Genomic DNA, 27,088 nt, shown 5'->3' with positions numbered 1-27,088 from the left:
CTCCAAGTCAACATCTGTAGCTGAATGCATTATCTTCCTATTCAAATTTGCTGCTTTAAAAATTGGTGCCTCTTTCATTCCCAGTGGCTTAGTCCTCTTAACAATGTCATCAATCTCCAGAATAAATTATTAAACGCACTGACATTTCTTCCTAAATATCTCTCTGATCTTTCTACTATATATACTTCTCTTGCCTCTCTAATCCTGAGGATGTAGACGTCTTTGGTCTAAACCACAAAAACTTCCCCTTAGCAAACCTGTTGTTTCTAGTCCTCATCATTTCAAAACCACCACCCCCAAGCCATTACAAGTTCTCATTCTTACACAAAAATCCATCATTGATTTGCCCTAAGATTCTTGGATAATTTTAAATTATGTAATTATTTAAGAACAAAATCCTATAATGCACTAATGTCCATATAAATCATTCACTCATCTGAATATGGCTCACATCTTAAATGTCACAGCCACCTTTAAATTCACTTAGTATCTGTAGAGAAAACAAAATTATCTTAGCCATATTCCCAGAGAATTTTGAATATCCATGTAACAAAAAATTTTTCATTTCTAGCTGTGTACATTTCTAACATGTACATTTCATTTCTTGTATATGTTCAGTTTTCTGTTAGTTTCTGGGGTTCTTGAAAACATGTATCTTGTCATGTATATTTTCACATCTGCCTGGTTCCAGGCTTGTAGTAAGCATGTAAAAAACAATTGTTGTATTAAATTCAAATAATTTGAATGTCTGTAAATTATACCCGTTAAAAATGAGCAGTCAATACCAACATTGGAAATACAGTAACGAATTTAAACAATAGAGGCAATTTCCCCTTTTGGTTACCTGACTGAACAACAAAGACTTTTAGTAGAACCATTTACAAGCTTTTAATTCTTACCATGCCTTAAGTGGCATATATGTATATTAGACTTCAAAAATTTGATCATGTTGTAGACAATCAGGAAGAAATTTTAAGAGCACCATAATTAATCCCGATGTTAATTCCATCAATTTTCATATGATTTGGCAAAAAAGATAAAAATACTAATTTTGAGGTATATAGAAATATTCAAATAAATGAATATGGCATACAACATGTATCACAACAAGACTAAATGATTAGGCTATAAACACTTTAGTAAAATACTCAGAATTGCTATTTTGAAGATAAATTTCTTCTGTTATCATTTGTTAATTGTAAGAATATTTTCTTGATAGGCACTAAAATTAGGTTTAGGAAAAGCATGAACATAGAATATATATTGTTAAAGTCTAGCCTTCTCCATTTAAAAATTTTTCTTTTAAAATCTGAGAAAACACAATCATTTAATTTTGTGGATAAATATTGCATGCAAGGATGTGATTGAAAGGGCGGGCCTACACTGGCTGACTCCATCTTGTTCTGTGTCCTTCACCTTGACCACACCTCCTCCCCTTGAGCAACCCCCTCCCCCACCTGCCTAACCGAACTGGGACCCTAGGACCCTTCCCCAGCCAATCGGCTGAGGCCATAGCCATTACCTCACCAACTGCCCCTAGGCCCCAATAAAACCTTTGTGCTTTTGAAACTCGCTCTCTCTCTCTGGTATCTCACCGCTCTTTCGGTGCAGGTAGGGGATTGAGCTCGAGCTAGCTCGAATAAAGGCTCTTTTGCTTTTACATCGGACTCGGCTCCCTGGCGGTATTTGGGGAACATGAATTCTGGGCATAACAGTGATCAGAAGTATCCCATGAAAGGACAACTCAAGAATTGGTTGGTGAAAATGTCCTTGTAAAATCGAAATTATGCAGGTCATCAACTTGCATATTAAGACAAAAAATTAAAGTTCTGTCAATGTCATACTGATGGGGAAAAAAGTTTACATTTAACCTTTTACTAGTTACATATTTTCCTAAGGACTCAAGTTCTACACCATGGAATAAATAATGGAAAAATAAAGTAATTCTTACAGGATCATTTAATAGCTGTACATTGTTTTTTGTTTTTATTTTTGGTCTGATACTTAAATTGCTAACTCATGCCAAGGGATTAAAACACATATGTACACTCATTTCATATTTAACTTTTTATTTAGTTTCCTTAAACAAAGAGTTTTCTAAGAAACAAATTAAGGATAGAAAAATCGATTTAGATTATATTTTTTACATTTTTTTACGTGCGTGCACGTGTGTATATTTGTTTCTACCTAAGACTTAAATAGAACTCTGGCAGTAGCCACGGTTGAAACAGGCAACCGTCTGCTACTAACCATATTGTGAATTTCCATTTTTTTCTTCACTACAGTAATTCAGCCATTGTGCCAGAAAACGATCACGTGGACTATTGACACAGCCAAGCACTTCACCAGTAGACGGTCCATTTCCAGAGGAGAAAACTTTACTTTATGACTCTTACCTAATCCCTAAATGAGTTTCAAATGTCCGCGTTTGGAAAATAAAGCCCAAACCCAAGCCCACGTGGGCACCGGTCAGGTTGCCATGTGCCTCCACAGCACAGAGGGCGGTGGGTGGGCGCCGGGACTGTGGCTGTGCTTGCGGGTCAGCAGAAGGGGCGGGGCGGGCTGATCAGCCGCGTGCCCCTCCCCCCATCGCCCCGTCACCCCACCGCCCCGCCGCCCGCGCCGCCCCTACTCCCTGCAGGCCCGGAGCTCAGGGCCCAGCGCGCGAGCGGCCGCCATTCCGCAGCCAACCGCCATCACCGTGGCAAGGCCGGCAGGACGCGCAATGCTGCCTGTCCTGCTGATCCTCTCAGGCCTGGGCCGGCTGACCTCCGCCGGCCATCGTGAGTGTAGGACCTGCTCCGTAGAGGGTCACCTGTCACAGAGCCTGTGGGCGTGGCGGGCTCCAGAAGCTTGCTCCAGAACCCTGTGCCCGGCTGGGGGGAGCCCTGCGTCCTGTCAGAGCCCGCCTAGAGTCAGGGTCCTGCGGGGCCTGCTGCTGGGAGGGCTCAGAACAGGACTGGGACAGTTGTCCTCACGTGCCTGACCCTGCACTTGGAGGAGGGGGCGAGCAGCTTCTGGGAGGTGGGGTCCCCAGAGCAGCTCTTCTTCACCTATTGGGGCGGAGGTCAGCAAATCCCAAAGTGTCTCTGGAAGGTGGTAGGGTCACGTCCCATTTCTAGGTAGCCTCTTCTGGAATGCACAAAGTCTGATTCCGTAGTGGGAGCGTGCCTGCGTGTGTGTGTGTGTGTGTGTGTGTGTGTGTATGAGTTCGTGGAAGTTCAAAGAGTGATGTGAAGTGGCAGGACCAGTGAAGAATAAGGATGCTGGCAAGCACTGGGGAATGCTTACAGGCGTTTTCCTTACTGCAGATCCTGAAACATTACTTCTACAAATTACAGTGCCACGGAAGATAGAGACAAACACCGAGGGTGAAGTTTCAGAAACGCATGTAATTAAGAAATCACTTCTTTTTTGAGTGCTTTATTTTTACTGGACTACGTGACCCAAATCAGCCCATGCATATATTCCTTTGAAATTTTGTGTTCTAATTGCTGTGTTAAAGTGTCATTTTGTCTGAATGAAAGCAGGTGTCTTGATTTTTCTTCATTTCCCAATGAACATTATGAAATATTTTTAAAACACAGACTCAGAAAAAAGTGCCCCAAATCCTTATCACACAAAATGTTATATACAGTCTACTGGACTTTTTGTCTAGAAAATATGGACATTTAAATATTCTGTATAAGTGAGGTCATGATAAAATTTATCTTGTCATTTTAAAATGACAATATATAAAGAATGCCTATATTTGCTCATATATACATATATAAATCTTTGTTAAAATGCAAGTACTGTTATTTTTCATATGATTAAAATAAAGCATGTACATTGTCAAATCTAGGTAGCACAGAATGGTTTTTCAATGGTAAAGCTCTTTTAATATTAGCATGATTTGTATGAATAATTCATTAAGTATAATTTCTGACATTTGTGTAACATATATATTATTTGTGCCCATTATTTTTTCTTATTTATATTTTAAGTATTTAAATTCCAGGTAGTTAACATACAGTGTAATATTAGCTTCAGGTGTAAATTTAGTGATACAACACTCACATCCAACACCTGGTACTCCTACAAGTGCACTCCTTAGTCTCCATCACCGATTTACCCATCTCTCCCCTTCTCCCCCTCTGATAACCATCAGTGTGTTCTCTATAGTTAAGAGTCTGTTTCTTGGTTTTGCCCTTTTTTCTCTTTTTTCCTCCCAGTTTGCTCTTTTGTTTTTTTCTTAAATTCCACGAGTGAAATCATGTGGCATTTGTCTTTCTTTGACTGACCTGCTTAGCTTAATACTCTCTAGCTCCATCCATGTCCTTGCAAATGGCAAGATTTCATTCTTTTTTATGGCTGAGTAATATTCCAGTGTGTGTGTGTGTGTGTGTGTGTGTGTGTGTGTGTGCGTGTCTGTATCACCTTAATGCATTCATCATCAATGGACACTGGGGTGTTTCCATAATTTGACTATTGTAGACAATGTTGTTATAAACATTGGGGTACTTGTATCTCTTTGAAATCGTATTTTTGCATTCTTTGGGTAAATAACTAGTGGTACATTTCCTGGATCATAGGGTAGTTCTAGTTTTAACTATTTGAGGAAACTCCATACTGTTTTACCACAGTGGCTGTACTAGTTTGCATTCCTACTAACAGTGTAAGAGGGTTCCTCTTTGTCCACATCCTGGCCAACATATGTTGTTTCTTTAGCCATTTAGCCGTTCTGACAGGTGTGAGGTGCTATTTCATTGTAGTTTTGATTTACATTTCCCTGATGATGAATGATGTTGAGCATCTTTTCATGTGTCTGTTAGCCATCTGGATGTCTTCTTTGGAGAAATGTTTATTTGTGTCTTCTACCCATTTTTAAATTGAATTGTTTGCTTTTTTGGTGTTGGGTTTAAGTTCTTGTTATGTTTTGGTTAAACCCATTATCAGATATGTCGTTTGCAATATCTTCTCTCATTCTGTATGTTGCCTTTTAGTTTTGTTGGTCTTCCTCATTGTGCAGAAGCTTTTAATTTTGATGAATTTAATTTTGTTTTCCTTGCCTCAGAAGATATATCTAGAAAGAACTTAGTCAAAGTTGAAAAAATTACTGTGCTCTCCTCTGGGATCTTTATGGTTTCAGGTCTCACATTTAGATCTTTAACACATTTTGAAATTATATTTGTGTATGGTGTAAGAAAGTGGTCCAGTTTTGTTCTTTTGCATATTGCCATCCAGTTTTCTCAACATCATTGAAGAGACTTTTTCCCATTGGATATTCTTTCCTATTTTGTTGAATAAATTGGCCATATAATTGTGGGTTTATTTCTGGGTTTTCTATTCTGTTCCATGGATTACGTGTCTATTTTTGTGTCAGTACCATACTGTTTTGATCACTCTAATTTTGTAATATAACTTGAAGCCTGGAATTGTGATGCCTCCAGCTTTGCTTTTCTTTTTCAAGGTTGCTTTGGCTATTCGTGTTTTTTGTGGTCCATACAAATTTTAGGAATGTTCATTCTATATCTGTGAAAAATGTGATTGGTGTTTTGATAGAGATTACGTTGAATGTGTATATTGCTTTGGGTAGTATAGACTATATTTTATATTTGTTCTTCTAATCCATGAGTATGAAATATCTTTTCATTTCTTTGTGATGTTTTCAGTTTCTTTCATCAGTGTTTTATAATTTTCAGGGTACAGGATTTTCACCTCTTCAGTTAGGTTTATTCCCAGTGTCTTATTGTTTTGGGTGCTAAATTTCATTTAAATTAATGGGATGGATTCTTAATTTCTCTTTTTGCTGCTTCATTATTGGTATATAGAAATGCAACTGGTTTCTGTACATTGATTTTGTATCTTGTGACTTTACTGAATTCATGTATGTGTCAGTTCTAGCAGTTTTTTGGTGGCATCTTGTAGGTTTTTCTATCTAGATAATCATGTCATCTGCAAATAATGAAACATTTAGTTCTTCCTTGCCAATCTGGATGCCTCCTATTACTTTTTGTTGTGTGATTGCTGAGGCTGGGACTTCTAGTACTATGTTAAATAACAGTGGTGAGGGTGACATCTCTGTCTTGTTCCTTACCATAGAGGAAAAGCTCTGAGTTTTTCCCCTTTGAGGATGATAATTAGCTGTGGGTTTGTCATATATGACCTTTATGATGTTGAGGTATGTTCCCTTTAAGTCTACTTTGTTGAGGGTTGTTATCATGAATACATATTGTACTTTGTTGTATGCTTTTTCTGTATCTATTGAAATGATCATATGGTTCTTTTATTAATGTGGCATTTTATTAATCATGTTGACTGATTTGTGAGCATTGTACCATCCTTACAGCCCAGAAATAAATCCCACGTGATTTTGGTGAATGATTAATGTTTTGTTGGATTTGGTTTGCTAGAATTTTATTGAGCATTTTTACATCCATGTTCATCAGAGATATTGGCCTATAATTCTCTTTTTAAGTTGAGTCTTTATCTGGTTTTGGTATCTGATTTTGGTATGAGCCAGGGTAATGCTGGCTCATAGAATGAATTTGGAAGTTTTTCTTTCTTCTCCAAGTTTTGGAATAGTTTGAGAAGAATAGGTATTAACTCTTTTTAAATGTTTGGTATGATCTGCCTGCGAAGCCATCTGGTTTTTTTGTTGGGAGTGTTCCTGTGAAGCCATCTGGTTTTTTGTTGGGAGTGTTTTGTTTACTAATTCAATCTCTTTGCTTGTTATTGGTCTGTTAAAGTTTTCTGTTTCTTCCTGTTTCAGTTTTGGTAGTTTAGATGTTTCTAGGAATTTATCCATTTCTTCCAGATTGTCCCAATTTGTTGACATACAAATTTTCATAGTACTCTTATAATTGTTTGTATTTCTGTGGTGTTGGTTATTATTTTTATAATCTCATTTCTATTTTTATTTACTTGGTTCTTTTCTCTTTTCTTTTGATAAGCCTGACTAGAAGTTTATCAATTTTAAAGAACCAGCTCTTGTTTTCATTGACCTATTGTTTTTTGTTTTTGTTTTTTTTAAATTTCTGTATCATTTATTTCTGCTCTAATCTTTATTATTTCCCTCCTGCTGGCTTTAGGCTTCATTTGCTATTCTTTTTCTAGCTCCATTAAGTGTAAGGTTAAGTTGTTTATTTGAGATTTTTCTTGCTTCCTGATGTAGGCCTGTATTGTCATGTACTTCCCTCCTAGGACCACTCTTGCTGCTCCTAAAGGTTTTGGATCATTGTATATTCATTTTCATTTGTTTCCGTGTTGTTTTTTTTTTAATTTCTTCTTTGCTTTTCTGGTTGACTGATTCATTGTTTAGTAGCATATTCTTTAACTTCCATGTATTTGTGCTCTTTCCACATTTTTCTTGTGGTTTACTTCTGGTCATAGTGTTGTGGTTAGAAAAGGCACATGATATGGTTTGAGGATTTTTGTATTCAGGCCTGATTTGTACCTAATATGAGATCTGTTCTGGAGAATGTTACATGTGTATTTGAAAAGAATGTATATTCTGCTGTTTTAGGGAGTGTCCTGAATATATCTCTTCAGTCCCTCTCACCCAATGTGTCATTCAAAGCCATTATTTCCTTGTTGATTTTCTATTTAGATGATTTTCCCATTGATGTAAGTGTGGTGTTAAAAGTGTTCTACTATTACTGCATTATTATCAATTAGTTCCTCTACGTTTCTTATTGTTTTATGTATTTGGATGCCTTCATGTTGAGTGCATAAATATTTGCAATTGTTATATCTTCTTGTTGGATTGTTTCCTTTATGATGATATAGTACCCTTCATTGTCTCTTGTTACATTCTTTCTTTTAAAATCTAGTTTATCTAAGTAATGCTACTCCAGCTTTTTTTTTGACATCCATTTGGGTGATAAATATTTCTCCACCCCCTTACTTTTCTTCTGCAGGTGTCTTTAGTCCTAATATTAGTCTCTTGAAAGCACCATATACATGGGTCTTGTTTTATTTTCCATTCTGACACCTATGTCTTCTGATTGCAGCAGTTAGTCCACTTGCATTCAGAGTAATTATTGATAGATATATATTTATTGCCATTTTATTACTTGTTTTGTGTTGTTTCTGGTGATTTCTCTGATCCTTGTCTTTGTCCCTTTTTGTCTCTCCTTTACACTCACAGAGTATCCTTTAATATTTCTGGCAGGGCTGGTTTAGTGGTCATGAATTCCTTGGGGTTTTGTTTGTCTGGGAAACTCTTCATCTTTCCTTCTATTCTGAATGATAGCCTTGCTGGATAAAGTATTCTTGGCTGCAGATTTTTCCCATTTGGCACTTTGAATATATCATGCCACTCCCTTTAGGCTTGCCAAGGCTTTCTGTGGAGAGATCTCTAGCTAGCTTTATGGGTCTTCCCTTTTAAAAGAAGGACTTATTTTGTCTTTCTACTTTTAATATTTTTTCTTTATCCCTATGTTTTGCAAATCTATGGTATGTCTTGGTGTTGGCTTGCTTTTGTTGATTTTGCTGGAAGTTATCTGTGCTTCCTGGATCTGAATATCTGTTTCCTTCCCCAGATTAGGGATGTTTTCAGTTATTATTTCTTCAAATAAATTTTCTTCCCCCCTTTCTCTTCTTCTGGGACTCATAGATAGCACAGAGAATTGTTGAGAAGGTGAATGAATGTCTATCTCAGTTTCTAAAGATAGTAAATTTGAACTGAATTAGTTTTTAGATATATGCACACTCATATTTTTAATTTTTGTAATTATTTATAGGTTTGGTATAAGTCTGCAATCTTGATATTTGGTTTTCTTTTTTCTTTCCCAAATACATTTTTTGACTCAGGTAGAAATACAATATCTGCTTATAGATTATATTTATAATCATGAAGTTATTTGAATTAATAATTTAAATAAATTGCCAGAAAATCTTACTAGTCAAATGGTTTTAAGTTTTTGGACAATATTCAAGGAAAGATGATGTGCCTTTTTCAGAGACTAGAACACGAGGAGAACATAAGTTAATTCTTCAGATCACTTAATAATGCTTTAAAATATTAATGTACCTTTGATAGAGATCAAATAAAGTATCAGAAAAGGAAATGACAGGTTCTTAAATCACTTAACTAAAATATTTAAAAAGTAAAAGTAGCAAATAATTGTAGAACTTTATGACCAAGTAGATTTTCTCTCTGTTGAAGGATGTGTGAATACTAGAAAACTTTATTAAATTAACCTACCACACTAACATACTTCAAATATCAGTGAATGTATCCAAAAGAACATCTCAGATAATTATTCCACATTCACACATACATATTCACCAAATACACATATAATACTCCTCTTTGGAATAGAATAGCCTCAATGTGCTTAAATGGATCCAGGGAACAAGGACAGCACCAACCAAAGCCATCTGTAACTAAATCATCCTTAATGTTTTACACATTACAGCATTCCATTTTAGGATCAGACTAACACAGGAGTGTCTATTATTTCCATTTTATTCAGTAATTTAAAATATAAAAAATTAAGAAAATAAAAATTAAAAAAGTAGGGTTTAAATGGTAAGACAGAGAGACCAGCTATTACATAGACCATATTTTTGCTTCGAGTACCTTGGATATATGGTGATGTCATTACCTATCTAATATCCAGAATGTAGAAGGCAAATTATACAGATTTATTCTCAACAATAGAAAGAGGAGAGCTACTAAAGAAGTAGTACTTAAATCAATTTGTTTTCCATTTAGTTTGCATCTAGACAATTACCGTTAACAATGCCTATTGTGAAATAAATTATTTGAGAGGCATCTTTATGTTAGTACATCTCTGAAACTTGAAACTTGATTTTATCCTCAGAATGCATCTTTAAATTTTAAATGATTATGAAACATTTTTTAAAAAACATTTTTAAAAACCTGAAATATCATAAGTAAGCTGGTGCAACTATAATAATATCAGATAAAGAAGTATTTCTAGAGATAAAAGTTACCTTAATAATAACGTGATTGATTTATCCTGAAGATACCACCATACTAAATGTGTTTGTACCTAACAACAGAGCTCCTAAGACAAAAAACTAAGGCAAAAAAATGAGAAAGAAACATCACAAAATTTGGGGGAGATTTCAACACACCTATTTCAAGAGCTGTAGGGTTACAAAAGACTGAACACTATACAAGCTTTAAAATGACTTATGCAGAAAACTGCAACCAGTGACAAAATTCATGTTTTTGCAAATGTGGGAAAATTTCTGGCATTAACTGTATGTTATGCCATGAAGAACGTGTTATGTTTTATGATTATGTCACAGATTGTATTCTTTGGGATGCAGTCTTTGAGAAAATTCCTGTGAAGGCAGTTTATTAGGGTATGCTCTTTTGATGAGCCTCTGTGGACAGGACGGGAGGAAGCAGGAATGGGGAGACAGAGACTCAACTGAGTCTCAGCAAAGTGTGAAGCTGGCATGGTCTATCAACATCTGGAGTTGGGTTTCTCATTAACTTGGAAATTGTGACTTGGTGTGACTTTTTAGCTGAGGCAATTTCCCAAAGAGAACAGGGAGAAGTCTGTGGGTAGCACTTCTGATAGCTTAGGGATGCTTCCTTTATTCTGAAAAGAGGACCTGTGTTGTATTCTTTCCCTCTTCTTTTCAGCTTCATTATTTTCCATAATTTTATCTTCTGTATCATTCATTCCTCTGCTTCTTCCATCCTTGTGGTCATTACATCCAGTTGGTTTTGCATCTCAGTTATTGCATTTTTCATTTTGGCCTGACTAGTTTTTAGGTCTTTTATCTCTGTGGTAAGGGACTCCCTGGTGTCTTCTCTGCTTTTCTCAAGCTCAGTGAGTATCTTTATGATTGTTGCTTTAAATTCTGGATCAGGCATATTGTTTATATCTGTTTTGATTAGATCCCTGGGTATGACCTTTTGTTGTTTCCTTTTGGGATGAAATCCTTCATCTTGGCATTTTGTCTAGGTCTTTGTCTTCTTCTGTGTGTTAGGATTTCTGTTATGTTTCTTGCTCCTAAGAGTAATGGCTTTATGAAGAAGAAGTTATATATTGTTCAGGGCCTGGCACTTCAGGAAGTGTCTCTGGTGTATGCTGTATCCACTCTGCTGCTGTGTTTTGGCTGCTCTTTCCCTCACGTTAGTCCTTGGTAGACCTTCTCCTTGCCTACAGTGGGGAGTGTTTGGACCTTGGCCAGAATGTGGCAAGTTTTAACTAGGTGCGCTCTGGTCTGCTTATTGAAAGAGACCTGATACTATTTCCAAGAGCTGAAGCTTTGCATAACTCTGTGGTCAGTAGACATAGTGCATGCAGGGGTTTGGTGCTGGTATTCTGGGGGAAAGGCTCACTGCTCTTGGTCTCAGGCACAGTTGCCTGAGAAAAGCAGCATCTGTAGGGGGTTGGGGTGTAAGTGGTTTAGGCTGCCAGTGTTGGCATTGTACTGCTTACTTAAGTTTATGCAGAGGAGTGGGAGAGAATAATGGCTCTAGCCAGCTCCATCATCCCCGGAGAGGTTGAGTTTGTACCTGCTGCTGTCTGGAAAGCCCTCCCAGAAGGGTGAACAATCTCCCTTTGTGTGTCCCAGGCATCCCTCAGATTGCTGTCTTGACCCTGTTTGTGTCTGGGCCACCTGCCCCACCAGCAGCGTGGGGCACTTTGGGCTCTATCCCAGTCAGGCAGCTGAGTTTTAAAACTCCAAACTTTAGGGACCTGGCCTGGTGTGCACCTGTGCTGGTCCTTTGGTGGGGGAGTCTCGCTGCTTTTGTACTGATGCAGGTTTGTCCCGGAAGGGCAGTCCCATCAAAGTGCAAGGGTGTGGAGTTTGGAGTAAAGCACAGCAAAGAGCAGGTGTCCAGGTTAGCTGCCGTCAGCAGGTGTCCCCACACCTATGCTGAGGGGCAGGGGAGGCCAATGGCACTCACCAGCTCTTTTGTCCCCAGAGAGGCAATGCCACCTGTCCCCGATGTGGTCCAAGAGGGTGAAATTGTCTCTCTCAGTGCATCCTAGGGAGATCCTCAGATTGTCTCAGCCTGGGCTATCTTCCCTCTTTCTCCACAGGAGCAAACTCTAAAACTCCAGTCTTTGAGCCTTGCTGGTTGTAAAAACTCAGGAAAATACCCGTCTCATTTTTCCAGTCATTGGCTTTGGGAGAATTGTTTTCCTTGTATGATCCCCTATGTGCTCCTCTCTCTGTCTTTCTCTCTCTCTCCTCTCTCTGTAACCAGGTCTCCCTCCCCTCTGTAGCACCTGCAATCCATTTTCCCGGAAACCAGGTCTCTGCATCTCCTACCTTCCACAATGTGGTCTCTTCTCTCCCTCTAGTTGTGCGTTTTGGTCTGTCAGTTTTCAGATGGATATCTTGGGTAGTCAGAATGATTTGATACTTATCTGTGTTCAAATGATAAGGCAAGCTTTGGGTCTTCCTACTACTCTGCCATCTTAGCTCCCCACAACCTGTGTTATATTCTTTAATTTTTAATTTATTTGGGCTAGAAATTGCAAAGTAGAAAGAAGATAATTAAGGGGTGCCTGGATGGCTCAGTTGGTTAGGCATCCGACTTCAGCTCAGGTCATGATCTCACAATTTGTGGGTTCAAGCCCTGTGTCAGGCTCTGTGCCTGACTTCATATTCTGTGTCTCCTTCTAGCTCTCTGCCCCTCCCCCTCTTGTGCTCTTTCTGTCTCAAAAATAAGTAAACATTTAAAAAAAAGATGAATTCAAGTGTCTTCAAAGATTACCCAACATTCCTAAATGTACCCATTTCAAATTAAAATTTCATATGACAATAAATGCTAATGACCAATGCTCTTAGTTTTAAAATATATTTACCCTCCTTAATTTTAGTGAAATTTAATTATTATTCGTTCTGTCATACATGATGAGATTGAAGAAAGATAGCAACATACATGTATATATAATTTTGAGACGTGTGTGATACCATCTATGTTTGTACGAAAGAGTACTTACATTTAAAAAAATTATGGCTTCTGACTTAAGAATTTTAAATTTCTATTAATTACTTTCTCTCTGAATACTTTGCTGTAGGTCATGTATGCCATCAAAATTGACAGGAAAACATATACTCTCCATCTTGAAATACAGTAAGTGGCCATTCTTCTTTTCATATACTTTTCAGTTTCTTCAAGTTTTACAATCACTACCCTAAATTGAGCCTAAACAAGATCATGACTATTATATTTAACATGTTACATCTTTGTGATTCAAATCAGATTAGAATTTCAAGTCTTCATCTTGAGATTTTAAATTTAATTTTGGAGCCAAATTCTGATTTAATGATGTAAATATTAATGTGTAATTAGGTAAATTAAAATTACTCTATGTAACTCCTTGAAATATAACCACAATAGCAATAATTAAAGGAATAACTCTATCTGTCCCTGTTTAATTTTGTTCACCTTCATGTCATTTTATATATTTATGTGATTTTAAGCATTTAACTAAATATTATGCCATAATTTTTTTCTTATCTTGGTATAATATATAATTTAATCTCTTAAATTTTCTGTTTCCCACTTTTGCTCTTTGAGGAAACCAGTATTAATAATCTTATGTGTATCTTTCCACAATTTTCTATTCTTTTTAAAAAATGTTTATTACTAGGGTGCCTGGGTGGTTCAGTCAGTTAAGTGTCTGACTCCGGCTCAGGTCACGATCTCACGGTCTGTGAGTTCTAGCCCCGCGTCGGGCTCTGTGCTGACAGCTCAGAGCCTGGAGCCTGCTTCAGATTCTGTGTCTCCCTCTCTCTCTGCCCCTCCCCCACTCACACTATGTCTCTCTCAAAAATTAATAAACATTTAAAAAATTTTAAAAATGTTTATTATTTTTGAGCAGGGTGTAGTGGCAAAGAGAGGGACCTGAAGCAGACTCTGTGCTGATAGTAGAGAGCCTGTTGCAGGCCTTAAACTCTTGAACTGTGAGATCATGATCCACGGCATCTAAGTCAGATGCTTATCCAACTGAGCCACCCAGGTGCCCTTCTACCATTTTCTATCTAAATTTCATCTTTCCCTTAAATAAAAATATAGAAACCTATTTTTTTTAAGTTTGTTTTTACACAGTTGGAAATAGTTTTGCTGCTAGCAGGTCTTATTTAATAATGTTCATTTTCTGGCTCTATGTATATATTTTAACTCATTCTTTAATAGATAGCATTCTGTAGTATGTAATATTGACACATAAGTTATTTCAAGGAATTATCACTTAAGAGTACTGCAGTAAACATCCTTGTATGTAAATTCTTATGTAATAGAGGTTTTCTTTTGTAGGGTTGGTATTAAGAAATGGGTTTCTGTAACAAGAAGTATGAGTAATAGTAATAATAGTGACAACAACAACAACAAAAGTAACAGACATTTAAGGAGCACATGCCATTTGCCAGGTGTATTTCTAAGCAATTTGCATGTAGTAACTAATTTAATTTTCACAACAACCTTCTTTATTACTCACATTTTATATTAAGATTTTGAGAGAGATTTTCAGTTTCTGGAAAGAAAGTAGCAGTTTAGATTTTCAAAAGCATGCAATATGTGCTAAAATATTATATCACATCTTCGTGTCAATTTGTATTTCCCTAAACATCTTCTCTAAACAGTTATCAGCTATTTGTAGTTTCTTATTTCCAGTTGAATATTTATTTTTCAGAGCAGTTTTAGGTTCACAGCAAAATTGAGTAGATGGTACAGAGAGTATCTGTATACCCTGTGCCTCCCACCCCCCCCACACATGTATAGCCTCCCCATTATCAACATGCCCCACCAGAGTGATACATTCATTATATTTGATGACTCCACATTGACACATCATTATCACCCAAAGTCCATAGTTTATATTTGTCTTAATTTTTCTATATTGACTTTTTTCTTTTGATTAAAAATTAAAAAAGGAAAATTCTGAGAATAATATATATCACTATGAATGACACACATGCAAGCATTTTATTTATGTATTTTTCTAAAAAGCATATGTGGCAAATAATAGTGAAATCTATTATTCCCATGCCTAGATATATTCAGTTCTTTCACTCCCCAGTGCTAATCATAGTTATGATACTGATATATATTCTTCTGCCATAATTTTATCATTCATCTGTATGCCTAGAGATTAAGAATCACCATGTTTTGACTATTACTTTAAGTAGACACAAATGACACAGTACTCTTCTATATAATTTATTTATCTTAATATGGTAGACCAATAAAGTGACCCCAATTCTTTACCTTTCCCTGTATCTTCACTCTTTGCCATATAACTTTGAGTTTCTGTCATCAAGAGGTAGAATATATACATCTACCTCAGCCTCCCCACTCCCAGCCCTTGGATATGAGTTTACTTATGCAAGGCCAATTTCATGGGTATGTGGTCCCCCAGGACACTATGGTTAGACATGCCCTGTACATGGTTTCATTCTCTGCTGTTGCTGCCCTGAGATTCTTAATACTTTTGAACAAGAGACCTCATATTTTCATTTCACCACGGGCCCTGCAAATCATGTAGCCCATTCTGTGGCTATGTGACTGACTTTGGCCAAAAAGATGTTTAGCTGACTTGATTCAAATAGAGGTTTGAAAAAGCTCCCCTGCGTTCCTGCTCTCCATCTTGTCTGCCATCCCCATGAAAATATGCTGGGGCCAACTTTCTGGGAGATGGAGACAGGTGGGGCACAGCCAAGGTGCCCTAATCATCTCTAGATCAGCCAACATTCAGCTGAATCCCAGACCATTGAGCAAGCCTGGCCGCCATTAGCAGAACTGCTAAGGCTACTCGTACTTGACCCAGAAGTGTGAGCAATAGATACTTATTATGTTATTATGTGTAGTTCTGGTTTTGAGGCTGTGCTTTTTGTGCAACATTTTGCATAACATTTTTATTTGAGAGTCATTTATACAGATTTGTGCAGAATGAGTTAATTGATTGTAAATACATATGTAATATATATAAATCAAATAAATATATCTCATTTATTATTTATTCAGCCATTCGTTCTCTTTATTGACTAGGCCTCTAATTCTGTTCTCAGCAGACAAAGTATCTTTGACACATTTATTGAATTATTTATTTTTAACTGTCATTATTTTAGTTTGAGTGTCTTTTTTTTTCTCTGAAATGGTCTCCTTTGAAAGTTTATTAACTTTTTAACTTGTTAAATTTTCTTGAAATAATGATTATTTTCTGTAATCAATTTCTTCAACTTCCTTAGGAACTTGCTTTTAAGTTTTGCCTTCTTCCCTTTTGTTGTTAATTTTCCTTACATTGGATATTGTTTTCCCTTGAATGATCATTTGTATTTCTGTTACTTCACTAAGGCAGACTTTTTTACTGTTTTGTGTAGAAGCAAAAGTATACATTTTTACTAAGGATGAATAAACTTGTAAACTAAACTGTTATCCTTTTAATTGTGCTTGTCAGAAACCTGTTGAAATTCCTTTTCCTGGGAAATGATTCTGGATTTCCATTTCCACCACCTCCATTTACATGCTTAGTTACTAAAATGTGGCTCTGCTTTTTTGCCACATGTTCTAGGTACTTGCATCTAAACCAACCCAGGCGACTTGGCGTGTCCTTGAATATATGTACAATATGAGCTGATGAATACCAGTCTTTTTTTCTGGGAAGCTCTGTGGTTTTGTTATTTGAATTGAGGAAAAGGGAAAGCTGTCAGGAATGAGAGATGATAAAGCAGGTCTGGAAAGAGAAGTGGTGAAAGAAAACACTCTGTGAATGTTCTAGTCCTTCCTTGATTCTGGTCTTGAACTGCCCTTTGATATTTGGATCCTTGAGAAACCCTGGCAATAAATAATGGTGTCAGATTGTTCCATAAGAATCACTATCTTCTATGTAAGAAGATTAAACTTCAGTACCATTTATATGAGGTTTATCTATAGAGATCATTTAGCTTACAGAATTTGAGCAAAACACTGGTCTTCCACTTCTAAGCAAAGTCTTTAAGAACTATTGTGTGCCTCTACACTTCCTTTTCTCTTTCTGCTACAAGAAAGGCATGTTCCAGGGGTAAGAGGTATGTCTTTACCCAGGTTCTAGAATGAAAGTAGTGTGGAATTGACTCTGTAATAAACTTGTAAAGAACAATCATTGTTTTAAGGCATTGAGAATTCTGGGATTGTTTTTACCAAAGCATAATTTCATGGAAACTGACAGGAAAAGCATATATTTTTTTATTACCAATCCATGGCTGTTTGTTAGCAAATACTAACATATTTATGACATGAGTTTTATTGATCATTGAACGTAAAAGAAAACTTTGCCATGGGAATCTGGAAGTCCTAGTTTCTACTCTACATAAATCTATGTCATTATGGTGTCCCTACTGATATTATTATACTGCTTATTATTTTTTCTTATATACACAATATACTGTCAGCAAACTAGATAATCAACAGATGAGTCCATTTAATTTTTGGATATTTGAGCTTGTAAAATTGAAAGTAAATTGCTTAATATCAGGATTCTATTTTTGTTAATGTTACTATTACAATGAAATGTTATTACTTTGGTTGAATTAGGTCATTTTTAGACCCTCATTTCCTGGTGTATGCATACAACAAATCAGGAGTATTGTATCCAGATTCTTCATTTACAAAGGTAAGTTTTGCTTTCTGCTGTGTATATTTGCAGTTTTTTATATAGCTAAGGTGCCATTGGTGGGAAGAAAAAGGATGCTTTCTACCTCACAGAATTATTGGGCAAACAGATCAGAAACCCAAATATAATGTAACAATTACTATGAAGGCAGATTAAATAGAACAACTACTTTTCAGATATGGAATTTAGGAATCCCTTACCCAAAAAGGTTGTTTAAACTATCAGAGGTCTGAGAAAGAAAGTGGGTTACGGAGCAAAGAATAAGAAACCCCAAAACACAGATCATTTTAATTGAGATTTCATAGGACATGAGCAGTGGAGGAAGTGGTGGGAATTACTTTGTGGAAACACCTTATAGAAAGGGATAGTGAGGATGCAAAAGCATATTGGTTACAGAATCTGAATAGGTTCACATGTGAGACATGAGTTTGTGTTGTTCCCAAAATGCAGATAGGAGTCAAGAAATTTTAAGTATGTGAGAAAGTTAGCTTTAGTCTGTGAGATATGTGTGTGTGTGTGTGTGTGTGCGTGCGTGCGTGCGTGTGTGTGTGCGTGCGTGTGTCTGAACAGATGATTGGGAAGAAGTAAATGCAAGTGAAGGATAAGATTCTTCTGCTACATTGCAACTGAGAGAAGATGAAAATAAAAATCATTAGTACATTGTCTTTTTCACCACTTGCAATTAGAAAGCAGAACAAAATACATGAGAATCCTATTTTGAGACATTTGACAATAGGCTGATCAGGAAGTTTTTCTGAGAGAAAAGAAAGCCCAGAAAGTGAGTCATATTCAACTTGGCCCTCTGACTGAGGATAAAGTCTTAACCAGAGCATAGGGAGTTGGAACCAAGCAGAACTCAAAGAATTTGGAGTTCAGTGCTGCTGAAGCAGCTGGAAAGGGCATGACACAGGACCAGAGAAGAGGGGCCATCAGATGTATGATTTTTTATGGGGAGGGGAGTTATGCTTATGTCCCTTACTAAAGATTAGGCTGCCTATGTGCTGGATAAAACTCTACTGAAGGGCAGAGAGTAAAATGGAGATAATACTAACAGTCAAACAGTATTGGGAGATGTTGGATTTTCAGCCCAGAGAGAGTAAGGTGACTTTGCTGACACCCTAGACATTCAGCTGAGACCAGAAAGGCTAATTCTTAGGAGGAAGGACCAAACTCTAGGGTAAGAGATACTCTTATCACCCCAGTTCCCTACCCAAGGCCTAAAACTTAGCAACAAGAAGATTAAGGAAGGTTGCCATTAAATTAATTGCCTTCCAATACAAAATGCAAAACTCTGCAAAGGGTTAAAACATAGTAGATGAGGGGCGCCTGAGTGGCTCAGTCGGTTAAGCGTCTGACTTCGGCTCAGGTCATGATCTCACGGTCCGTGAGTTCGAGCCCCGCGTCGGGCTCTGGGCTGATGGCCAGAGCCTGGAGCCTGCTTCCGATTCTGTGTCTCCCTCTCTCTCTGCTCCTCCCCCGTTCATGCTCTGTCTCTCTCTGCCTCAAAAATAAATAAACGTTAAAAAAAAAATTTTTTTTAAAAATAAAAATAAAAAATAAAACATAGTAGATGAAGGAAATAATGCATATAAGGGTAGAAATCGATGAGATAGAAAAATGAAAAAGAATAGAAAAAAAATTTAAGCCCAGAATTTAGTTCTTTAAAAGGACTAACAGCATTAATAACCCCTAGTAAGGCTAAACTAGCACAAAACAAAATTCCATCACTATTAGGAATAAAAGGATATATGATTAGTCATACAGAAAATAAGATGATATTTTGGGGTATTAGGAAAACTTTATGCTAATACATTTTATAGTTTAGATGAAATGGACTGTTTCCTTGAAAAGGACAACTTACCAAAATTGAGGGAAGAAATCATAGAAAATCTCAATCACTTGAAACCTATTTAAAAATTTGAATTTCTAAATAACCACATTCCCACACCAGGTTTAGATGTTTTCACACTTCACCTATTGAGAGATAATTCTGATTGTTTCCAATTTAGCTATTAAAAATAATGTTTCTGTGAACATTCTGGGTAGTTCGTTGTGTGGATATAATTTTTTATTTCTCTGGAATACATGTCTGGGAATATGATTGCCAGATCATATGGTAAGTGTAAGTTTATTTTTAAGAAAAAAATTACTAAGCTGTTTTTCAGAACATCTCTACCATTTTACATTTACACTGTCAATGTATGAGAGATAAAGATTGCATTTTTGTCACCTTTGGTATTATCACATTTAAAAAAAATTAGCCATTGTGATAGATGTATAGTGATTATCTCATGTAATTTTGATTTGTATTTTCCTAGTGACCAGTGATGTTGAACATATTTTCATGTACTTATTTGTTGCCTTCTGTGAACTGTCTATTAATGTCTTTTACCCATTTTTGAATTGGATTGCTTGGTTTTTACTCTTGATTTTTGAGCAATTTATATATTCTCAATACAGATCTGTTGTCAGATGTGTAGTTTGCCAACATTTATTCCCAGTCTGTAATGTGTCTTTACAGCCTGTTCATAAGGTATCTCTTTGGTCAGAAGTTTTTAATGTTGATGAGGGTTAATTTATCAACTTTCCCTTTTTAATGGTGGTTTAGCTATCAAGCCTAGGAGCTCCATATATCCCTGGTTCTTGAATATTCTGCTTTTGTTTCCTAAAAGTTTTATAGTTTTATTTACATTTATATTCACTTTAAAAAAATTTTTTTTAACATTTATTTATTTTTGAGACAGAGAGAGAGCATTAACGGGGGAGGGTCAGAGAGAGAGGGAGACACAGAATCCGAAGCAGGCTCCAGGCTCTGAGCTGTCAGCACCGAGCCCGATGCTGGGCTTGAACTCACAGACCGCGAGATCATGACCTGAGCTGAAGTCGGACGCTTAACCGACTGAGCCACCCAGGCGCCCCTATGTTCACTTTTATATAGCTTTATGTTAGGTATTGGATTTGAATCAAGTTTCATTCTTTTGACAGAGGTTGTGCATTGAATTGCTCTTGCATCTTTGTGAGAAGGTCAGTGGGGCATATTTTTGTGTATATATTTCCGGGTTCTTTATTCTATTCAATTCTTTTATGTGTATATATATTTCTGCCACTATCATGCTGTCTTTAGATTACCTGCATCTTAAACATTTGTGTAAACTATAGTGATTCTTCCCACTTATTCTCATTTTTTAAAGATTTTTAGACTTCCAGATATTTTGTTTTTTCAGATAGACATTTTTTTAATCTTTTATTTATTTTTGAGAGAGAGAGAGAGACAGAGTGTGAACAGGGGAAGGGCAGAGAGAGAGGGAGACACAGAATCCGAAGCAGGCTCCAGGCTCTGAACTGTCAGCACCAATGCGGGGCTCGAGCTCACGAACCATGAGATCAAGACCTGAGCCAAAGTTGGATGCTTAACTGACTGAGCCACCCAGGCACCCCAATTTTTCATATAAACTTTAGACAAAACCTGCTATATGTATACAAACGGTGTTGCTAGGATTATGATAGACATTATGTCAAACCTACAGATCAGTTTGGGGGTAGTTGACATCTTTACTATGTTGAGTCTTCCAGTCCATGAATGCAACGAGTCTCTCCACTTATTTGATCTTTTGTTAAGTGTCTTTTATTAGCATTTTGTAATTTTAGCATTCAGATTCTGTATGTAGTTTTTTAGGCTTATACCAAAGTATTTCGTTTTCTTTGATGCAATTGTAAATGCTATTGTATTTCAATTTCAGTTTTTATATATTTGTTGTTATCTAGAATTGCATTCTTTTGATTTTCAAACCTACAACCTTGCTGAAGTTACATATTAATTCTATGATGGCTTTTTGTTTTGTTTTCATTTGTTTGGTAGATCTTTGTGATTCTCTAAATAGACCTGTCATTTACAAACATGAACATTTTTCTGTTTCATTTTCAATCTATGTGCTTTTATTCTCTGCTTAGCCTTACTGTGCTTGTTACAACTTCCAGTTGTGTTGAATCACAATAGTGAGGGCAGACACCCTCATTTGGTCCCAATCTTAAGGATAAAATATTTACTCTTTTACCATTAAGGATAATGTTAATTGTAGGGTTGTTTTTAAAACATATTCTTTACAAAGTTGAGGACATTCTCCATTTCTGGTTTGCTAAGATCTCTTTTTTACATCAAAGTATGTGCATTTGATTCAATTAAATGCCTTTTCTGCCTCAGTTGATAAGATCACATAAATCTGTTTCAGCCTGTTGATATGATGGACTGCACTGATTGACTTTCAGATATTGAAAACAGTATCGCATATTTAGAAAAGCTACAACTTGGTCCTGCTATATAATTCTTTTTATTGGTGACTGGGTTTATTTGCTAATAATTTATTGGTTTTGTTGTTGTTAAAGTTCATGAGAAATATTGGTCTGTGACTCTGTGGCTTTCTTGTTTTGTACTGACTGTCTAATTTTTGTATTAGAGTGATACTGGCCTCGTAAAATAAATTGAGAAGTATTACCTTCTCTTCTGTGTTTTGGAAGAAGTTGTTTAAAGTACATGTTCATTCTTAAGATATTTGGTAAAATTCTTTAGTGAAATCCCTGGACATTTATTTATGTGTATGGCGGGAGATTTTTAATTACCATCTCACTTTATTTAATACTTATGGAAATACCTTATCTGTTTCATATGTATTGTTTTGGTGGTTTGTGTTTTTTAAGGAATTGGTCCATTCAATCTCAGGTATGGAATTTATGGGTGTAATTATGTCACAGTCCTTATTATCCTTTTAATGACCACAGGAATGTTTTGGTTGTAACATGATTAATTGCTGTCTTCTCTCTTCTTAACTTTAACAGTCCTGCTAGAGATTTTTCAATTTATTGAATTTATCAGAGAACCAGTTTTTTTCTTGCTTTTTCCATACTATTGTCTTATTTTCAATGTCATAGCATTTACCTCTTATGTTTATTACTTTCTCCCTTATATCTTACTTTGGGTTTATTTTGTGCTTCTTTTCTATTTGTTGGGGAAAACACTTGTATTTCTACAAACTGTGACCTCCTTTGTTTCTATTGCAAGCATTTTAGTGCTAAAATTTCCTGCTCAGCACTGCTTTACTGCACTCTGAAACAATGTGTTGTATTTTTATTTTAATAAGGGCATATGTATTTTTTTTTTAATTTCCTTTGAGGCTTGTTTGACTCATGTATTTTTTAAAAGTGCATTGTTCAGTTTCCAAGTGTTTGGAGATTTTTCCTGTTGTCCTTGTCAACTGATTTCTAGTTTGATTTCATTATGGTTAGAAAATGTACTCTGTATAATTTCAGATCTTTTAAATTGTGAAGGTTTGTTTTATGGTCCAGTATATTATGTGTGTAGGTAAGTGTTCTTAGATACTTATGAAAAAATGTGTATTCTGCTATTGTTGGTGCAGTCTTCCATGAATGTCATATAGATCATTTTGATTGACACTGTTTCAGTTCTGTATTTTTACTGATTTTCTGTCTAGTACTATCAATAACTGAATGGAGTGCATTGAATTATTTATTATTTTGTTTTTCTATCTTCTCTTTTAGCTGTATCAGTGTTTGCTTCACATATTTTGAAGCTCTATTGTTTGGTGCCTATACATTTAGGATTGCCATGTCTTCTTGATGGATTAATGCTTTCATGAATATGCAGTGAGTCTCCTTGTCCCTAGTAGATTTCTTTGCTAGTAAGTCCACTTTATCTGATATTAATAAAGCCATTCTTTGTCATAGACTCTGGGTCTAGAGTTCTTTCTTGTCCATCAAGAGAGCGGGACATAGGATTGAAAGCAAGAGATGGCTAATGTCTGGGAAAAGACGAGAGCCCAGATTAAGGGTCCTTGCTCTGTTTTTATTAGGATCAGAAGGCTCACAAACATAATGATGGATGTGCACAAAGGGAAAATGAAACTGTGAACATTAACTCATGGACATGAGGGAAAGGGGGTTTTGAAGATATGCAGAGTTAGGGGTTTGGGTAATGCAAAACAAAATCCTGGCCCGTGGGCTGTGGGGTGGAAGGATGTTTACAGCAGACATGAGGTACCACCTGTGTTTACCTAAACTGGTCTAGGGGACTAGAAAGACAGAGCAAGTAACCTCAGGGTCAACAAGGCACCTTTCTTTTGTTAATTAGCGCCTCTCTGGGCAACTTCACCCACAGGGGTCTATAGCCCGATTTACCTGTTTACCAAATTTGGTCCTTCCTTCCTGTGAAAGTACTAAGTTTTCTGCTATAGTACTAAGTTGGTGGGCGCTTCTGCCCTGACTACCTAATCTTGTTTATTTCATATACCTATGTTCTATATTGGGGCCTTTGCCCCGTTCTCTCTATACTGGGGCCTCTGCCCCCCCGCTTTTATTTATTTAATCTTGTTTACCCAAACTTGGGTGTGAGTGTCCTATGGCTTCGTAATTCTTTATGCCTTGTTAACCCATCAGTGCAGGCTCAGGGAATTCCTAAGCTTATTCTCTACAATTCTTCTTTGTTTTATAAATATTTTCATTACATAAATCTTCCATCCTTTTAATTTCGGTCTACCTATGTTATTGTTTGAAGTAAATTTCCTATAGAGAATATTTAGTTGGGCCATGGTGGGTTTTTTTTTTCTCTCATCTATCCTAGCATCTGGTATTTTATTTGATGTTTCTATACTCATACATTTAAAGTAATTATTTATATGTTAGAGATTTTGTTTGCCATAATGTACATATATTTGTTTTCTTTTCTATGTTTCTCATTTCTTTGTTCCTCTCTTATTGCCTTCTTCTGCATTACTTGAACATTTTTAGGATTACATTGTGATTTATTTGTAGGGTTTTAAAGTATTTTCCTTATTACAATTTCCTTTTTTTTCTTTTTTTCTTTTTTATTAAAAATTTTTTTAAATGTTTATTTATATTTGACAGAGAGAGAGAGACAGAGACAGAGACAGAGCATGAGTGGGGGAGGGACAGAGAGAGAGGGAGATACAGAATCTGAAACAGGCTCCAGGCTCTGAGCTGTCAGCACAGAGCCCGACACGGGGCTTGAACTCAGGGACAGGGAGATCATGACCTGAGCCAAAGGCAGACACTCTGCCGACTGAGCCACCCAGGTGCCCCAACAACTTTCTTAATATTTGCTCTAGATATTACAATATACATATATAACTTATAATAGTCTACTGTTGTGGAATTTTTACTACTTCAAGTGAATTATCAAAAATTATTTCTATGTAGGTTCCTTTAACCTCTACATTTTTAAGTTATAATTGCCTAAATATCCCTATCTGTATCTTAAGTCACATGATATTGTATGATTTTGCTTCAACTACTAAATATGATTTAAGAAACTCATGAGGGAAACGATAGTCCACTATACTTACTGCTATTTTTATCTATTCTGGTTTTCCAGATTCTTGAATTCCATGTCTTTTTGTGATATTAGCTTTCACTTTTGGAATTTCTTTCTGATATTCTTTAAGGGTATGTGTGCTAGTAATAAAGTCTCCTGGTTTTCTTTTGTCTGAGAAAGACTCTCTTTTTCCTTCATTCTTAAAGGATAAATTTTCCAGATACATAGAGTTCATGTTTGACTGTACTTTTCTTTTTCTTTCTTTCTTTCTTTCTTTCTTTCTTTCTTTTCTTTTCTTTTCTTTTCTTTTTTTTTTTTGATGTACTTTTTTTTAGCACTTGAAAATTGCTGTAGTGTTTCTTTATAGCCTCATTACTTCAGATGTGAAATCTGCTGTCATTCAAATTGGTGTTCCCCTATAGGTTATGTGACATTGCTCTCTGGTTACTTTGAAGATATTTCTATTGGTTTTGTTAATTGTTAATTGTGATCTTTTGTTCCTGTGAGTTATTTTAGGTCCATTCCCTTTGCAGTTTGCTCATCTCACGGAACCCAAATGTTTATGGCATTTGTTAATTTTGTGAAAGTTTCAGCCGTATTTCTTTTTCTTAATTTTTATTTATATTGGGCATCTGGGTTAAGCGTCCAATTTTGGCTCAGGTCATGATGTCATAGTTTGTGAGTTCAAGCCCCACGTCGAGTTCTGTTCTGACAGCTCAGAGCCTGGAGCCTGCTTCAGATTCTGTGTGTCTCTCTCTCTCTCTCCGCCCTCCCCAGCTTGCACACTGTCTCTCTCTTTCTCTCGCAAAAATAAATAAACATTAACAAAATTTATATATATTTTTGTGTGGCAAAAATACTTAACATGAGTTCTATGCTCTTAACAAATCTTATGTATACATTACATTATTATTGAGCATAAGTATGATGTTTTATAGAAGCCACTAGAATTTATTCATCTTGCTTGACTGAAACTTTTTTTTTAAGTTTATTTACATATTTTTAGAGAGAGAGCGAGAGTGTGCAAGTTGGGGAGGGACAGAGAGAGAGAGAGAGAGAGAGAGAGAGAGGGAGAGAAAATCCCAAGCAGGCTCTGTGCTGTCAGTGTAGAGCCCTGATGAACTGTGAGATCATGACCTGAGCTTAGATCAAGAGTTGGACACTTAACCTACTGAGCCACCCAGGGACCCCTTGACTGAAACTTTCACTACTTAGTAAGTGTCCATTTCAACATTTCCCCAGTCCCTGGAAAGCATCATTTCAGTCTTTGGAGATATGAATTTGGATGTTTTAAATATTTCACATAAAAGGACTCATAATATTTGTCTTCCTGTAACTGGCTTATTTCACTTAGCATAATGTCCTTGAGGTCCATACATTTTGCATATATTGCAGAATTTAATTTAAGGCTGAATATTATTCCATTAAATGTATATATCACATTTTTTAACTCTACCTATCTATTGGTGGACCTTTAGGTAGTTTCCACATCTTGTCTCTTTTGGATAGTGCTGCAACGAACACAGGAATATCAATAGCTCCTCATGATCCTATTTTCAGTTCTTTTGAATAACTACACAGAAATGACATCACTGGATCGTATGCTAATTCTACTTTTAATTTAAAAAATTTTTAATGTTTATTTTTGAAGGGGGGTGGGCAGAGAGAAAGGAAGACACAGAATCTGAAGCAGGCTCCAGGCTCTGAGCTGTCAGCACAGAGCCTGATGCAGGGCTCGAACTCAAGAAATGTGAGATCGTGACCTGAGCTTAAGTCAGACACTTAACTGGCTGAGCCACCCAGGCTCCCCTCTACCTTTAATTTTTAGAGGAACTTTCACTCAGTTTTCTATAGCAACTTGCACCATATAATATTCTCACTAATGGTGTACAACAGTTCCAGTTTCTCTACATTTGCCAAGTCTTGTCTATTTTTATATGATCATCGCCATCCTAACAGGTGTGAGATGTTATCTCATTGTGGTGTTGGCTTGCATTTCCCTAATAACCAGGGTTGGGTATATTTTCATATACCTGTTGGCCATTTGTATATCTTCTTTGGGAAATGTCTGTTCAACAATTTTAACAATGTTAAGTCTTTCAATCCATGGACATGGAATGTCTTTCCATTTGTTTGTGTCTTGTTTAATTTCTTTCATCAA

At 36.3% G+C, this 27,088-nt stretch overlaps 1 protein-coding gene across 4 annotated transcripts in view; it reads left to right on the top strand.

Annotated features, from left to right (window-relative positions):
- Positions 1-2,639: 2,639 nt before the first annotated feature.
- The window catches only part of LOC125923288 (A disintegrin and metallopeptidase domain 3-like), a 114,311-nt gene continuing 89,862 nt past the window's right edge, over positions 2,640-27,088 (top strand). For 2 of the 4 annotated variants that reach the window (XM_049631476.1, XM_049631477.1), the window contains exons 1-4: positions 2,640-2,783; positions 3,312-3,391; positions 13,011-13,066; positions 17,507-17,585. In XM_049631476.1, coding sequence (XP_049487433.1) covers positions 2,726-2,783; positions 3,312-3,391; positions 13,011-13,066; positions 17,507-17,585 — 273 coding nt within the window. In that variant the 5' untranslated portion in view covers positions 2,640-2,725. The remainder of the gene's footprint in view (positions 2,784-3,311; positions 3,392-13,010; positions 13,067-17,506; positions 17,586-27,088) is intronic. The other 2 variants (XM_049631474.1, XM_049631475.1) reach the window with 1 other exon arrangement.

Source organism: Panthera uncia, chromosome B1, assembly GCF_023721935.1.
Source record: "Panthera uncia isolate 11264 chromosome B1, Puncia_PCG_1.0, whole genome shotgun sequence".
NCBI lineage: Eukaryota > Metazoa > Chordata > Mammalia > Carnivora > Felidae > Panthera > Panthera uncia.
This window is presented reverse-complemented; position numbering and strand designations above follow the sequence as displayed.